This window comes from Halichoerus grypus, chromosome 6 (genome assembly GCF_964656455.1).
Source record: "Halichoerus grypus chromosome 6, mHalGry1.hap1.1, whole genome shotgun sequence".
NCBI classification, from domain to species: domain Eukaryota; kingdom Metazoa; phylum Chordata; class Mammalia; order Carnivora; family Phocidae; genus Halichoerus; species Halichoerus grypus.
In genome coordinates, this window is record NC_135717.1 from 107723773 (window position 1) to 107741742 (window position 17970).

At 38.2% G+C, this 17970-nt stretch overlaps 1 protein-coding gene across 5 annotated transcripts in view; it reads left to right on the forward strand.

The window, feature by feature from the left end:
* Window positions 1-750: 750 nt before the first annotated feature.
* LRRK2 (leucine rich repeat kinase 2) overlaps window positions 751-17970 on the forward strand; it is a 138909-nt gene continuing 121689 nt past the window's right edge. For 2 of the 5 annotated variants that reach the window (XM_078075886.1, XM_078075888.1), the window contains exons 1-6: window positions 753-1061; window positions 1322-1407; window positions 5875-5984; window positions 8312-8400; window positions 12314-12448; window positions 15015-15149. In XM_078075886.1, the coding sequence (XP_077932012.1) occupies window positions 908-1061; window positions 1322-1407; window positions 5875-5984; window positions 8312-8400; window positions 12314-12448; window positions 15015-15149 (709 nt within the window). In that variant the 5' untranslated portion in view covers window positions 753-907. Of the gene's footprint in view, window positions 1062-1321; window positions 1408-5874; window positions 5985-8311; window positions 8401-12313; window positions 12449-15014; window positions 15150-17970 lie in introns of those variants that run through there. The other 3 variants (XM_078075890.1, XM_078075887.1, XM_078075889.1) reach the window with 3 other exon arrangements.

Consider the following 17970-nt stretch of genomic DNA (forward strand, 5'->3'; position numbering starts at 1 on the left):
ATTTTAGTGGACTTTTGGCCATCAGAACTCTAGATAACCAAGGGGGGGGGTGAATTATTTGCTCTCCTACCAAATGCCACAACAACCATAGAAAAAAGCCTTAGCTGGGCACATTTTGATTGCAAAAATCTCTTTCCATCCTTGGGGGGAAATTATTCATTTCCCTATAGGGGGAACTCTAAAGAACATGTTTTCCTAAAAGGGGCCAACTGGGCGGTGTCCTCCTTTCCCAACGCCCAGATTTCTATTCTTAGATCTGGAGATAGGCGGAGGCTTTCATTTTTTATTTTTCCTAGTTTGCAGACCCTCCGCGGGGCTGGAGGATCCCAGGCTGGAGGGTCGGGGCGGGTGGCCCGCCAGGCTGCCGACCGCGCGCCTCCTCCCGCCGCGGCTGCGGGGCTCCGGGCCTGGGGACTCCGCGGGAGTGCGCTGAGTCAGTTTCTTCCACCAGGACTCCCGGCCGCGCCGCCGCGGCGAACGGGATCCGGTCCCGGGAGGCGGCGCTCTCCGGGGTCGGGGACCGGGCCTGGGCCCGCGCGGGGGCCACGGTCACGGTCACCCCGGCCGGGCCCAGCTCAAGCCGCGACCCGCCGGCCCGCCCTGGTTGTGCCCGGCGTAGCCCTGCCTCGGCAAAGCCTCGCGCAGGCCACTGAGCTCATTTTTGGGGCCTGGGTGGGGGAGGAGGAAGCCGAGGAGGAGGGCTGGGGAGAGGGAGGGCAGCGCAGGGCGGGGAGCCGCCGCCTTCCTCATAAACAGGCGGGCGTGGGTGCGGATGGGGCCGGCGGGGAGCGCTGGCTGCGGGCAGTGAACTGTGCTCGTCCCCGCGAGCCGCGGCGGTGCCCCGGCCCCTTCCCGGCGCAGCCGGCCTTCGTGAGGGAGGGACGGTCGCTTTGGAGCAGAGTCCATCATGGCCAGTGGCAGCTGTCAGGGGTGCGAGGAGGAGGACGAGGAAACTCTGAAGAAGTTGATAGTCAGGCTGAACAATGTCCAGGAAGGAAAACAGATAGAGACCCTGGTCCAAATTCTGGAGGATATGCTGGTGTTCACGTACGCCGACCACGGTAATCATTCGCAAGGAAACTTCGCCCCCCCCCGCACCCCCCCTGCCTCTTTTGCAAACTTTCTCCCTCGCACTTCGGAGTTGCACAAACCTGGACTTTTGAGAAGCCAAGACTCTCTCCTCCTTAGGGCAGAGAGGAGCTGAGAATTTTAGGAAGGTCTTGCGCTCACTTCTTTTGCTTACCCCCCCCCCCGTTTCAGACCCAAAAGGGGTGAGTGAATCGTGACTTTGCTTCTTTTCCCTCACCCCCTTCTCTTCCAGCCTCCAAGTTATTTCAAGGCAAAAAAGTCCACGTGCCTGTGTTGATCGTCTTGGACTTGTATATGAGAGTCGCTAGCGTGCAGCAGGTAAAGGAGTTGTTTTCATGTCGCCCCTTCTCTTTTCTCTTCGGAAATAGATGTTTTTCTGTCAGTATTATATACCCAGAGGTTCTGGGTTATTTCTGACTTTCGGCTTCACAAACCACAGACTGTGATTTTAAGAAGGAAGCATTGTCAAATCATTATCAAATGTTAATGATCTAAAAGGGCCCACTAAGTGCTCCCTGATTGTTTTGTAGAAGTAAATTTGTACAACAGACCTACAAAATATGGTTGGTGGTGGGCGGGAATAATCATGGATTGAGATTTAGTTCTGTGATTGGCTAGATGAGTTCATCAGCATCAGCATTTAATCAGATTATTCTAAGAATCTTACCAATGTACAGCATGTCCTAGAGATGACACCATTGTGAATAGTTTGGGAAAGGAGAATAATTAACAGTAATAAAAATTAATAATAATTAAATTAATGAAATGAAGTAACGCAAATTCTCATCGGTTTAAGGTTTCTTTTTTTTTTTTTTTTAATTTGAAAACAGATTTCTGGCCTTCAGTTGTAGTGTACCTTGTATTATCTAAAGAAAATCATGTTTTACCCTTCTCCTACAAGTTTATATTTGTATTTTTCAACTCTTTTCATATAAACTGAATATAAAAGTGAAACTTAGAACCCATACCATAGGAAACACAGAAATTTGTCAAATACCTTAAATATATTTAAAAAAAAAAGAGTCCTCAGGTGATCGTTAAGGATGATTTACGTTAAAACAAATTATTGCCTAACATATTAACTTCCTTTGTAGATTCTGAGATTTAGAGAACTGAAATCAGTCATTTGCATGTCATTGGGTCCTGAAGGGAAAGAGAATTGAACTTTGAATTCTCTCAAGGTGTAGTCAGAAAGCCAGTGTTTCTTATTACTTGCTGGAGAGGCTAGACAGACGTAAGAATTATCTGGATCTCCAAATCTATATCTAGCTACCTTCATCTTTATGTTCATCTCTGTGTCCAGCTCTGTCTAGTCTGGGTGAACCGTGTACCTAACTTCTTTTATATGAGAACATTTAAATGTGGGATAAATGGTTATATTAATTTTTCTTCCACTGAAATGTTTCCCATTGGACTATTGATTTTCAGGGAGTTAGCGAACAAAATCATGAAAAGATGAGAGGCATGATAAAGACACCGTTCCTTTTAGCATCCAGAGTCTGAATTTTGCCGATGAAATATGAGTCATATTTTAAAGCTGGCCCATTGTGTTTGCTGCTCACCTCCTACATCATCCCTTCTTCCTTGCCTCTGCTTTGGTGTTCAGAAGTGCCTTGCCTGGCAGCCTCTATCCCTTGGATTCCATGCTTGGTATAGAGAGGTCCCCTGTTGGGTGCCACTCAGAACCCACAGGACCCTTGGAGGGCTTGGTGTGCAGGGTCCAGAGGAGGCTGTGCTGAACTTGAGAACCCAGGGGAGGCTGGAACAGACCCACCACTTCATTCTTTGTTTTAGAAGGTGTCCAAGTCTGGACATGTTTGTCTGGAGTAGCTATGAATGTCACTTAATATTTTGTCTGGCAGGTACCAGAGACAAAGTATGCAAGAAAATAAGGAATTGTCTTTTGATTTGGTTCTTTAATGGAATAGAATTATTCATTTCAGCACTGTACATGTATTTGTCTGCAAAAGCTGTTGTGTGATTCTCACTGGAATCTCACTGCTCTGTCAGAAATCTCACTGGACATTTTTAACCTCAGAGTTAAGTAGCTCATTTAGGACCATGGAGTTCATGATACTTCACATACTTCAAAATCTCTTCACATACTTCAAAAGTCTTCACATACTTCAAAATCTCTTTCCAGTATACACTGTGAATTCACAAGCTGTTCGTGCAAGTAAGAAGCACAATGGTTTGTTGCAAATACTGTGGCCATGCTAGGCACAACTACGTTATCCATTTTAATTATCATTGGTCTTATCAAAGGGATGTAGAAAGGGGTCTCTTTACTGATACTTTAATACTCCACTTAAAAGAGTTTTTTTCCTTCAATTTTCTTCACATTTGTGGTGTAATTAGTATACATATCCTTTAATGCTTTATATTTTGAGTTGGTTGGAAGTGCTGACTTAAAACTTCCGAATGATGAATTTAAGAAGGTAAGGTAAATTCAAAAGTAAATATTAAGGTTTTTTTCTAGAGTTCATTTCACGTGATACTCCAGACTCCAAATTTGTATTTTCAAGGTCTTTTTATATTTTATTAATGCTCTGTAATAAATGACAGTCTTTAGAGAATTGGTAGTTAGGCTAGCTGTCTTGTAGTTTCCTTTTTCTGCCAGTCATCCCATCATTTCTCTGTGCTCCTCAATTTTACATAACTTGTCTTTATCCACAAGTTTCAACCTTTGAAGTAAGAGAACGAAATAAATGAAAGTGACTGAATTTTTCTTTAACCCCTGGACTCTTTCCTATTGTGCATTAATTAGATGCTTGAGTTTCCAGAATAGTTATAATAACGTGAAACTACCAATTTAATTGTATTATAACTGGGCAGGATAGGAACCTTCTCTCTGAAAGATAAGCTTTTAATTGAGTAGATTAATGGATCAGTTGTTACCTCTGCTCTGCTGCCAGTGATTTCTGTTTAATCATAGAGGCTCAGTTGCCTCAATCCTTTTGCAAAGCAATTACTGATGCTGCTTATTCACCAACCAAAACAAAACAGGTTTTCTCCTCGAGTCAGTCATGCAGGTACAGAAATGAGTAGAGCATCCTATGTGACTTATGATTTATTTCCCACCGGAAGCTGTTCCGAATGTCATTTTCTTAAATACTTGGGGAAAAAGTCTCGATGTATTTTATGAAAGCACGAAAATAGCTGGTTTCTATGACAGCTGGATTGTCAATGTCTGTTCGGCTTACGTGGAGGAGGATGTCCTACTTAAATATAGGTAAAAATAGCTGTCAGAAATTGCTGCCTTTTCAAGCAGTTTGAAATTATGTAAAAGGATGTAATGACAGAGTAAAGCAATTCATGCTTAATCCAGAAAAGATTCAGAAATCATATTGTAAAGAGATCTTGTGTAATCATTTTTATCTTGTGAAAGAGCCCTTGTTTATTCTTGTAAACAACAAACTTGTGCCATTATTCCTTATTGGATGCATAGAAATGCTCACCTTGTCATCCGGGTCTGCATCACTGGGCTCCACTTCTGTGTCTGGTCTTGTGTAGCAAGACCCTTGCCCTGCAGCATTGTCCTTACCACCTGGCCCCTCACTCTCCTCACAGCTTAGCAGTTTCAGAGGCTTCCATTTCCCTATTTTGAATGACCACGTTTCTAATTCCTTTGAAATGTGGCTCAAGTCCTACCTTTTCTATACTGTATCCTTCTCTGGGTAATTCTGACAGTGACTCTCACTGTCAGACTTCATGTATCGATATTTATCACAAATCCTACTTAGACACGTTTTCATGAATCTCTAGATGCTACATATTTATACATTTTCGATTTTCTTTTTTTTCTGACTATATCAAATCTAGTTCTGTAATATAATAGAAAGAATGGAAGATTCCTTAAATTTAGATCAAGTGTAGAGAGGAATATACAACAGGAAGAGTGAGTTAAATTTAATCTCTAGTTTGAAATTCAAATACCCTATTTTTAAAAAAGTTGTATTTTTAAAAATCGTGTTTTTTTCAGAAGAGCAACTTATTCAAGTTGGCATCATGTATAAACAGATTGAAAAAAGTTGTATATATAATGCATCAGTAAGATCATATTTCATTTGGAAATGAGAAAAAGTCTAGGGATATTTTTGATGTCCACATCTCATCAAATCATATTTGGATATTCTAAAGAAACCTGGAGGGACCCATTGAGCAATTCTACCCCCTCTCTTTCTTATAGTGCCTTTCTCTTTTTCCTGTACCAGATGTTGTACTGGTCAGACCATTCCTTTTCTCTGCCAGTCATTCCACCTACCTTCCCTGCGGAGCAGTCTTTACTTTGCTATCAAAATTTCCAACTTCCCCTAACCCTCCATTCCTTTTTTTTTTAATTAAAAAAAATTTTTTTTAGCCTCCATTCCTAATCACTTAATTTTCCCCCTTACAATTAAAATCTTAAGTATTTAGAAGAAATTCTGTCAGGTAGATGTGACTTAAAAAATCTTGTACTTCGTAATCTTGGTGTGTCCTCTGAAACTATTTTTTTTGGTTTCATTTTATTTTATTTCTTTTTATTTAGATAATAGGCACATCTGTTAACTTCATCATTCAGGAATGCTCTAATATTTTTTTGTATGTCCTTTCGGTATGATTTTTGGAGAAAGATGTATTTTAAATATATGGCTTGCTTTCCTCAGTAAGCATTTTAGGATGTCATTTTGTTTTAAAATAATTATTTAAAAATAGGTAGTCACATATTCCAGTAAGAATGAAGAGGCTGAATATGTTCTTTTAGCATGTTTAAAAAATGTGAATATTTGCCTTTCTTGCTTTTAGGTGGGTTGGTCACTTCTTTGCAAATTGATAGAAATCTGTCCAAATACAATGCAAAGCTTAATGGGACCTCAGGATATTGGACATGATTGGGAAGTACTTGGGGTTCACCAGTAAGTATGACGGATAACGTAAAAACAAACTTCATTAAGTGTTTATCCATACATATGACAATCCTGCCCTTGATATATCATGTATTTGTAATCCAAGCAAATCTGGTAAAATCCTCTAAAATACAGATTTTTTTTTCTCAAATCAGTGACTTACATTTATAGAGAGATTTCTTTCAACTCAGGAGTATATTATCTAATTGAGGTAGAAAATTGACATTAGACGTAGAATGTCAGGTGCTATTATTATTGTTTTAATAATATAATAATGCAGTTATACAATTGGTTAGGTTGTAGATTTTTGATGACTACTTCTGAATTCAAACCAACAAAAGTTTTTTACTTTTTAATAGTAGAACTGATACAAACTACTAGTTCTTAAAAAAAAATATGGGTACTAAAATTTGGTTCTGCAAGTAGTAATTTAGAAGTTTATGCTTTACTGTCTTTAAAAAGTACATTTATATATATAGTCATACATACATATGTATTTATGAGCTTAAACCACAGCTTTCAAAATGAAGAAAAAAGAGGAAATTACCTTTCAGCACATCTGCAGTCAAATCTTACAGTTGTTTTACCAGCTATGTTACTGCAGTTTGCAACATAATGACTTCATGGATGAGACCACTTCTTTAGCCATAATTAGTTAAGAAAAAATTTTCTGAAGAAAAATGTGTTTCCAGGAAAATCCTTTTTGTATAACTTTTTCCCTTGACTTTTAAAAATTATCTTTTCTTATTAACTTTAGGCGTTCTTTATACCTAATGTGACTTTTCTTTACCACAGAGAAGTGAATACCTATTGCTTCCAATGACATATAGCTTGTGGAAAATGTACTTTGTGCAAAACTAAATTTTACATCTTTGTATTGTTTATTAGTATCAGCCATAGTTGCAAATTTAAACATGTAAGAGCTGTTTGTTCATAGGTGAGCGTATCTGTGCTTACTCGTTTTTCCATCTTTGATGTTTTATGTGTTGCTGTTCTTCAGTTTCCATGATCTAAAGAGTGTTTTGAAAAGAGCATATTTACAGTTAATGTATGTTCTCATCTCCAAACAATTTCTGAAACTCTATGAGTCACTTCTAAAGTATGCAGCATTTAATGAGGAATGATACGAAATATTACTGTAATTAGTAATTGAAATGTTGTGTGTCCCTTGGTTTGGTTGCAGATTTCCAAAATCCCCAAAGATTAGCAATCTATAAACTTAGGGAGTTTTAGAAAACTCATCTAGTCATATTCTAGTACAAACTCACTGTTCAAATTAGATTACATAAACATTTCTGTAGGGAGTCTCATTGGCTCATTCATTCATTCATTCAGCCACACATTCACTCATTTACTCATTCATTCATTCATCCTGTTCATCAAATATTTATTATATTCTTACTTTAGGCCTGAAGTAGTGTGGATAAGGTAGACACACTGCTTTCTATAGTGGAGCATATTAGATCATTCCCAGCAAACTTTATTGTGAAACATAATCTCCCTATATTTAAGGACTTTTCTCCACCGAAGGTGTGCAGTACTAAAGAAGAAATTTCATGTGGAGATGAAGTCGGAACAGTGGGTATGATGCAGGGACAGGTAGGGCAACATGGGTTGGAAGAGAATTGACGGAGTAGAGGGACTGGGTCCCTCAATTCCTCACCTTGCCGACTGGGGACCATGTGGCAAGTTTCTTGGGAATCTGTGGATGTCACCAGGCTCTTTCTTCTTCGAATGATGTAAAGCTAACCACCACTAGGTAGAAACAGACCAAAGATTGTATATTTTAGAATTGATTAACTCAGAGACTTAAACTGAATGAATTTTAACTAATTGAATATTGTTGATGTACTAGGTTCACTGATAAAATATTGTCAATTTCTCTTTCAAAAACAGTAAAAATCAATAATTTAAATATTCATATGGGTTCTTAATTTATATGTACAAACTAACATTTTTATTACATCTCTATATTTTCATATATCAACATACATAACGTATAATACACAAGTATATATCAAATATAAAAATGGGCTTGATCCCTTGATGTATATAATTCCTCATGATAGTTTAGATATGGAGTTGGGTGAAAGTAGTTAGTAATTGAATTTGAATATTCAGAGAAAAAGTTTTAACTTTTTAATTGAGACATATTTCCCTCTTAATCGTTACAAGTTTGGCTCAGTTTTAATGGAAGAAAAATGCACAAGAGCTTCTTAGGGAATGAAATACAATGAGATGAATAAAAATATAGGTGAGTGAAGCACAACATCTAAAAAAGCAAACATCTAGGTATGATAATTCACTCTTACCTTGATTTCTGTTTTTAATTACAGACTGATTCTTAAAATGCTAACAGTTCATAATGCCAGTGTAAACCTGTTAACAGTTGGACTGAAGGCCTTAGATCTCCTTCTAACTTCAGGTAATACATACACATGTATATTTTTAATGTTGACTCAGATTAAAAAAAAATTTTATTTTATTTATTTTATTTTATTTTTTAAAGATTTTAAAAATCTTTTAGATTTTAGATAGCGAGAGCAGGAGCACAAGCAGGGGGAGTGGGAGAGGGAGAAGCAGGCTTCCTGCTGAGCAGGGAGCCTGATGTGGGGCTTGATCCCAGGACCCTGGGATCATGACCTGAGCCGAAGGCAGACACTTAACGACTGAGCCACCCAGGCGCCCCTAAAAAAATATTTTAAACCATTTGCCAAATGTGTTTTAATGTCTTTTTAAAATATAAGAATATAATATAACCTAAATATCAGTGATTTCCAAAATTCTTTTTGTTTCTGTTTTCTCTCCTTCTCTCTGTCTTTTTTAAAAAGATTTTATTTATCCATTTGAGGGAGAGAGAGAGAGCATGAGCGAGTGGGGGGAGGAGCGGGGGGAGGAGCAAAGAGAGAGTGGGGAGGAGCAAAGGAAGAGGGACAAGCAGACTCCATGCTGAGGATGGAGCCTGATGCAGGGCTTGATACCATGACCCTGAAATCATGACCTGAGCTGAAACCAAGAGTCGGACGCTTAACCAACTGAGTCACCCAGGTGCCCCTCTCCTTATCTCTTTTCTCCACTCTTTTTCTTTCAAAAATCCCACCCACTATCCTGACCTTAAGCATCACCTTTATATATTATTCCTGAACCTAATTTCTCTTCCCAGCTTTGCTCCCAAAGTCTGGTCCCGCATGTCACATTCCCATTAGCTTGTTGGCCATACAAGTCCTTGTCATTATTCTATCTTTCTTCATTATATCTCTAATATGTTTTCTATATGTTCTAGGGTATGACATAATAGTAATATTTTAAAAATACATAGCATTGCTTCTTGAATACTTGCTAGATGCCAGTAATTGAAATTATTTCTCACACTACTCTTTTTTCACATGCTTTTAAAAATGTAATCCTCAAAACATCTCTTGAGATGGGTATTTGATCACAGTTTTCTAGTGAGGGACATGGAAGCACAAAGAGATTGCTTCAGCCAGTAGCTAGTAGAACCAGGGTCTGAGTCCACATATCAGGTTCTTTCCTTGAGGACACTTCTGCTTGGAGGATTATTGACCTGGAAACAAAGAATCTTGGTATGGTGCAATAGTTATGATCATTGCTGTGATGGACACTTGCTATTACATAAGGTTCTGAGAAGAAAGGCTTCTCACAGGGAGATAATCATGATGATGGGGAGTTGTTTTCCCTCTCAAAGTGGTGGAGGGTGCTTTAGGTCAAGAGAACAGCATACCTAGAGTTACAGGTACCTGGGAAGATGGCATGATAGGGGTTGGATCTGTGGGGTAGGAAGATCTTAAATGTGCTCATTGGCCCTACTAAATCATGAAGACTGGATAGGAGAAAGAGAAAGGAAGAAGGAAGGTGAAGATCAGAGTATGAAGGGATAGGAGTAGGAAAGGCCGGAAGGTTCTCACCACTTTACCACAGCCTTTTATTAAAATACATAATGGAATGCACCAACGAGTCTTAACCATGATTAATTTGAAACCCATCCTTGGGAGCCTTTTTTTCTTTTTCCTTTGTTCTCCATTTGCTATGGACAGGAATCTGAGAGTTTATGAATTAGAAAAATTCTCCCAACACTGGAATATACTGAAGTCAGCAATGTGCAGACAGTTAGGAAATCTGACATGGGTCTTGAAAAGACTGGTTAATTTAATATCTTCCCTGTAACATTTAGAATTTTACGCTGTTAGGGAAGTTTTTAATGTGTTTTAAGTTCATCTCAGATACTTATTAAAGGTTAACTTATAGATTGTTTTTATTGTTTGATTTGTTAGTTAATGGATTTAATAGCTATTGGGCATTTACTTTTGTGCTGGCCTCTGGAGAACTCTAAGGCAGATGAGGCAAAATTCCTGCAACATAGAAGGGCACAGTCCAGCAGCACAGTGCAGTATAAGTTTTTGCAGTGAAGGAAATGTTGCACCTTTCAATGTCATGGCAAATAGCCATATGTGGCTGTTGAACATTTGAAATGTGGGAAACTAAATTTTAATTTTATTTAATTTAATTCATTTAAATTTAAGTTTAAAAAGCCACATGTGCTTAGTGTCTCCTGAATTAGACAGGACAGGAAAAGACATAAAACATAGTGTGAGAGGGGCACCTGGGTGGCTCAGATGGTTAAGCGTTGGACTCTTGATTTCGGCTCAGGTCACAGTCTCATGGGTTCTGGGATCCAGCCCCGCCTCACACTCCACACACAATGGGGAGTCTGCTTGAAGATTCTCAGCCTTTGTCCCTCCCCCTACTCATGCACGAGTGCTCTCTCTCAAATAAATAAATAAATCTTTAAAAAAAGAGTAGTGTGAGAAATAATTTCAATTTATTTTTTATTTTTTAAATATTTTACTTATTTATTTGAGAGAGAGAGAGAGAGAAAGAGAGCATAAGCTGGAGGGAGAGTGAGAGAGAGAGAGAATCCAAAGCAGACTCTGTGCTGAGCGCAGAGCCGGGCACAGGGCTTGATCCCACATGACCTGAGCCGAAACCAAAAGTTGGCCATTCAACCGACTGAGCCACGAAGATACCCCCAAAATTTCAATTTAATCAGAAAATTACTATAACTGGGATATGATAAAAAGCACTACAGGAACATAGAGAAGAGAGTAGCTAAACTCATTCAAAGAACTTAGGAGCATGGACATAAACTGCCTAAGTAATTCAGCTCTGTCTCTTATTAGTTGTTGGAACTTGGACAAAATCACTTGGGTCACTTAACCTTTATGTGCTTTAGTTTTCTTATCTCTAAAATGGGGATTGCGCCTACATTATGGGGTCGTGGTGGGTTTTTACATGTGTTGGAGTGAGCTGCTTCAACCGGTGTAAGACACATTACGTGCTAGACATGTATTTATTATTACTACCACTCCTATTCCAGTACTATTGTTTTTATTGACAGAGTAGGTGCCATTTGTGGTTATTTCTCGAATTATGGCAGGAATATGTTTGGAGTGGGAGGGCATTCTATACAGCTAGTGCAAGTGTGAAGGGTTATCAAAGAAAATGTTAAGTCATGAGTAGGGAGTTTAGTATGTTTGGAGTGGAGACAGTGCATGGAGGGAGTGAGGCTGAGGAGATACATGAAGTCAGTTTGTGAAGGGTCTTGTTGGACAGACTGAACAATATGAAAAGACTTTAGAAGATTTCAGAAAGGGATATATAGGAGCACATTGGTGTTAGAAATATAATGCAGGGGATAAATTAGTTAGGGAGGGATTTGGGCCAGGCAGAGCATTAAACAATTGTGTTTGCATTCCAAGTGAGAGATGATGAGGTTCTGAATGCAATAGGAATGGCGGGGGGGGGGGGGGGCGGGCGGGGGGGCTGCTACTTCAAAGGGAATTTTCAAAATTAGTTAGAAGATAGACTTGAAGGACTTGGTAATGAGTTAATTCCTTGGTTGAGCAGACTGTGCGAAGAGAGAGGGAGGATGGAAGAAGGAAGATGACTTGGTAGTTTCTCTTGGGTAACTTGGATGATGGTATCACTGAAGAAGACAGGGAACAGAAGAAGGCTAGATATAGGGTGCCCATGGAATATTCAGATGGTGTTGCCTAAGAGGCAGATAGAAATACGTTTCAGGAGTTTAGAGCAAAAGACCTTGGCTACAGGTATTGATTAGGAATCACAGAGTTATAGTTAAGTGTACTGGGAATTTATTTCACTTAGATCGTAGAGCTTGATAGGTCTAACATCTGGGGTAATTAAGTGGTTTATCAGGAAGTAGAGTCCACAAACCATTCATAGTCCTCATGTAAAAATCAACATACTAAATGTTGAAACAGCTATTTATCTGGGGCATATTGTTCTTTTCAAAATAGGCAAAATCACTTTGCTGATACTGGATGAAGAAAGTGATATTTTCATGTTAATTTTTGATGCCATGCGCGCATTTTCAGCCAATGACGAAGTCCAGAAACTTGGATGCAAAGCTTTACGTGTGCTGTTTGAAAGAGGTATTTAAAAATGTCAGATTCTCTATTTTCATATTTATAAAAGAAGCAATGGAAAAGTAGAATATAGTTATGATAATAAGGTATCTAAAATTTTACTATTTATGAAGAAGTGGGGGCTATCAGTCAAGGATAAATAATGGGGTTAATTCAGAAATATTGTTTTGTGGAATGAATTTCATTCATGGGTTATAAATTATGCAATTGTAGTAGACTTTCTTCCATTGCTTAACAAGACTTATGGTTCACTTTGCAAACTGGATGTGTAGGTGTTAAGAAAGAAAAAATAAAACTGTAAAGTTAAAGCATAGATTAAATTTGGATTTATGATGTTGAGTCATCTCCAGGGATTTTAGAAATTGTTGAAGACTCTGTATAAAGAACCAGAAGGTTTGCAGAGTGTCCCTTAGGAAAAAGACAAATATGTATTTTATCTCATGGGACTAAGATTGATAACAGAGATTATCATGTAATTTTGGAGTTGGTTGGAACCATTAGTCCTTCCACTGACTTGATGAGGGTATAGATGAGAGAGGTGACATGAGCAACCTGCCTGTGGGCACACAGCTGGTTACCACCACTGTAGTTCAATTTACCACCATTTTTTGAGAGCTCCTTCTGCATCATTATGAGAACCAATAGTGCTGGAGGTTTAGGATAAGAATAACTTATGTGGGTTCTGTGTCTATGTCAGTTTGCCACCCGAGTTTCTGGCATCTCCAGGAATGGAATAGATCAACATCTACTATTTAATTCTTGTCTCATTTCAAAAAGACTTTAAACAGCTTATAGATATTTATAGTACACTAGAGAAAAAAGTGGATGAGGAAATGTGTGAAGGGAAAATAATGTAAAGTCTGGTTAAATTTACTAGTGACTTCAGGTCCTGTATACTTGTCAAGGCATGGACCAGAAATCTGGCTCTCTCCTTCCTATCAGGCAAAGAAGCGTTAAACATTGCCTGTTACAAAGTTACTTGAGATAAAAATAAACCCATTTATCAGGAGAAGGGATCTGCGTCATGGGAAACCTGGTAAAATACTCTCTTGGGTTTCCCTGGATGAGATGATAAAGTACACACGTTTTATAAGGAGTACAAAGTGTATTTCAGTGAAAGAGACTCTGTCAAGTGTCAGAACAGCATGGGCCTGGAACCCAGCTCTCTGATGATCAGGCTTGGCAGAGAAGAGGGTTTACTGTGAGTGGGGAATCAAGGAACTGCATGTCTTTCGGGTTATCTTCTATAAATGTTTTATCTTGCAACTGAGCTTTTGATAAGAGCTGGGCAGAATTGAGTTTGAGGTTCCAATGTCTCAGAGGTCTGTTATCTTCTATGTTGCAGTTTAAGGGCACATTCTTGTTGATGGAAGAAGAGCTCTCTGATGAGCATTGTGGGACCCATCCAGGACATATGGAGAAGGACCAGGGAATGTTAAAAGGAAGCTCTTTCAATAGAAATATTGTCAGTACTGACAGTATTTTGATTAAATATAGAGCAGAAAAATTTCTGAGTTTTTTAGGACTATCAAGTTCTCTGGGACTTACTGGGACCTGTAAAGTGAATTTTCAAAATTTGAAAGTATACTGTGGAAACTGCTCAATAAAATGAGAAAGTTCCATGATACTCCTCACTTATTTGAAGAACCTAACCAATTTCACATCATTTTATACGGACCATTGGTATCAAGTTGAAAAACAAAAAAGTAATGCTGATCATAGAGTGCCACGTTTTCCGGCGTTTTTGTCTGTGCTATGCTCAGGCTAGAAAAACCAGATTTGTATACATGTTTTTTGAGCTACCCACCCAATAAAATGACTCCAAATGGAACTCATTGGCTTGATTAAAAAGACTTTAATTATGAAAATTAATAATAATCTCTGATGAAATCAAGATCATTGAGACAGAGTACTTCAAAGTCTAATTACTTGTCATTTGCTAAAGTTCACCCCTTTTGAACTGGGCTGCTTTTAAACAGTGTACCATTGACCACTCCTTTTTTTTTTTTTTTTTTTTTAAAGATTTTTTATTTATTTATTTAAGACAGAGAGAATGAGAGAGAGAGAGCACATGAGAGGGGGGAGGGTCAGAGGGTGAAGCAGGCTCCCTGCCAAGCAGGGAGCCCGATGCGGGACTCGATCCAGGGACTCCAGGATCATGACCTGAGCCGCAGGCAGTCGCTTAACCAACTGAGCCACCCAAGGCGCCCTGACCACTCCTTTTTAAGTATTGATATAGTCACTTGCAGTAGGCCATCTTTATTAGTCATTGGTCAGTTTCCCAAAGGAAATTATAAGTAATTTTGTTTTTCTGAGAATTATTTGGTCACTAGCACTTTTACATTTTAAAACACTAAACTAATACAGATCAAAAAGAAATTCTTTTAATCTCAGTAGCTTTTTTCCCATTATAGAATTCTTAAGAAGAGTTTGGCTGAAATACGCATCTTTAACTTTATGTCTATTGTATTTACTGTGTCTCATATAATTGACATGAATATTATATTTTTAAGTAATTAAAATTTTATATCATCTTTAAGCTTTTTCAGTATTTTGTCTTTCATTTTTCTAGTTTCAGAGGAGCAACTGACCGAATTTGTTGAGAATAAAGATTATATGATCTTGCTCAATGCATTAAAAAATTTTAAAGATGAAGAGGAAATTGTGCTTCATGTCCTGCACTGTTTACATTCCCTAGCAATTCCTTGTAAGTACCCCATGTGCATGATTTCTTTTTTGTATATGAAAAATTACAATTTATGTCCTTTCTGAGCGCATTTAAAAATATTTTTTATTATGTAAAAACTTGCAGATGGGAATCCTGTTTATTTATTTATTAATTTAATTAATTTTTATTTATTGATACTGTACTGCAACACTTGGCGCTGGGAAACAGTAGCAGAAAACGTAGACATGCTTCTTGCCTCCTCAGAGCCCATGCTACCATGCCAGATATAGATAATATAGGTGATGACAGCGTATTATAAGGCAGGTATTGGCAGAAGTACCTGGGGTTATGAGAAAAACAAGAAGGGAGGCAAAGTCTCTTAGTAGAGACTTTAATGATGAGAGCTTTGTGTGTAGGGATGTCTGAGGTGAAGTGCAGGCAGAGTGTCTCAGGCAGTGAACATCGTTAAGTATCAGGATCCTGGAGCAAGAGAGAGCATAGTGCATTCAAGAAGATGAAAGTAGCTAGTGTCCAAAAACTATAAAGAACTTATCAAACTTGACACCCAAAGAACAAAGAATCCAATCAAGAAATGGGTGGAAGACATGAAGAGACATTTCTCCAAAGAAGCCATACAAATGGCCAACAGAAACATGAAAAAGTGCTCCACATCCCTTGGCATCAGGGAAATACAAATCAAAACCACAATGAGATACCACCTCACACCAGTCAGAATGGCTAAAATTAACAAGACGGAACAACGGATGTTGGTGAGGATGCAGAGAAAGGGGAACCCTCCTACACTGTTGGTGGGAATGCAGCTGGTGCAGCCACTCTGGAAAACAGTATGGAGGTTCCTCAGAAAGTTGAAAATAGAGCTACCCTATGACTCAGCAATTGCACTACTAGGTATTTACCCCAAAGATACAAATGTAGTGATCTGAAGGGGTACGTGCACCCCAATGTTTATGGCAGCAATGTCCACAATAGCTAAACTGTGGAAAGAGCCCAGATGTCCATCAACAGATGAATGGATAAAGAAGATGTGGTATATATATACAATGGAATACTATGTAGCCACATACACAGAAAGAAATCTTGCCATTTGCAACGACGTGGAGGGAACTAGAGGGAATTATGCTAAGTGAAATGAGTCAATCAGAGAAAGACAATTATCATATGATCTCACTCATATGTGAATTTAAGAAACAAAACAGAAGATCATAGGGAAAGGAAGGGAAAAATAAAACAAGACAAAATCTGAGAGGGAGACAAATCCTAAGAGACTCTTAATCATAGGAAACAAACTGAGGGTTGCTGGAGGGGAGGTGGGTGGGGCGATGGGGTAACTGGGTGATGGACATTAAGGAGCGCCCGTGATGTAATGAGTACTGGGTGTTATATACAACTGATGAATCACTGAACTCTACCTCTGAAACTAATAATACACTATATGTTAATTAATTGAATTTAAATTAAAAGAAATAATAATTAATTAAAAAAGAAGATAAAAGTAGTTCAGTAAACTGTGTACTTAAGAGTGTGTGTTTGTGTGTGTATGTGCATGTGTGTATGCACGCACACCTATGCATATGTCCAGCCCTGAGTGTCTGCTTTTGTGTTATTTAAGGGAGGTGGGGGGCAGGGCTTGATAAGAGTCAGTGTGATGAAGCTGGAAACATAAGCAGATCTTGAAAGGCTTGAAAAGCCACAGGATGAAGTTTGAACTTTAGCATTTTCTTGATGCTTTGAAATCTAGGCACTTCTATCACAAAAAAAGTACAAATAAGAAGAAATTAATTTGCTGTGTATATTACCAGTGACTGCTAATGGGCTAAAATCATGCTTCTGAATCTACTACTTTTGTTTTGTAAGTGCACATGAGCATTTCATGCAGGATATGCACACGCATTTATCTAGTGATGTTTTCATCTTCACACATGCGAAGTTGTGAGGATTAAATGGTTAAATAACTTGAAAAATGCAGACTAGTACCTGGTATGTAGTAAGTGTAAAAATATCGACAGTGTTATTACATAATTTATATTTCCTACATGTGTACTGTAGTATGGTATATATAATATGCAACATGGTTTCAGACATGGAAATCTGATGTGAGTCTTCAGTAAAAACCCGATCCCATTGTGAAAGGATGCTCTTTCTTATGATTGTCATAAAATCCATCATTTTCTTATCCATGGGAAATTGAACATTTGAAAGTAGATGGAGTTGCACTATAATAGAGAATGGACATACTTCAAAATTTCTGAGTCATCCACTGTCAACAAACCAAATATATTTTTCATTTTACCTTTCCTCAGTTATATTTATACATTTATTTATTTGTTTTGGGCTGGGTGCTTTGAAATTCATTGTTTTCCACCCCCATCTGACATAACTGCAGTGAAGAATGTGTTGATTCAGAATGCAAAGGTCAAAGAAAGTAGCAACTAAAAATAAGAAAAATGAAATGTTTTAAACACTGATTCTAATTGAAAGATGTTTGCTTCTGAGTCTTAGGGCAAATCATGTCTGCTATTCTGAGTAAAAGCAGATAATTATTCTCAGAAGCCATTTCCTTTTATCAGAACATGTTTTCCTATATTCAATGCTCCTTAAAATACGACTTAAAAATTAAAAATATATTTTTGGAGAAACAGTTGGTTAGTTTGGTTATGCCAAAAAACACAGAAAAATTTTTTGCAAACATCTTTTTTTTTTTTTTTTTGGTTTGTTTTAATAATAGTCAACATTTCATTCAGAAATGCAAATTTGTTTTCTCCACGTGGGTTCATATACTCGCTCTTTCTGTTGACTGACTGCCTTTCCCAGTAGATTCCTTCCTTTCTTTCTGGTTCAC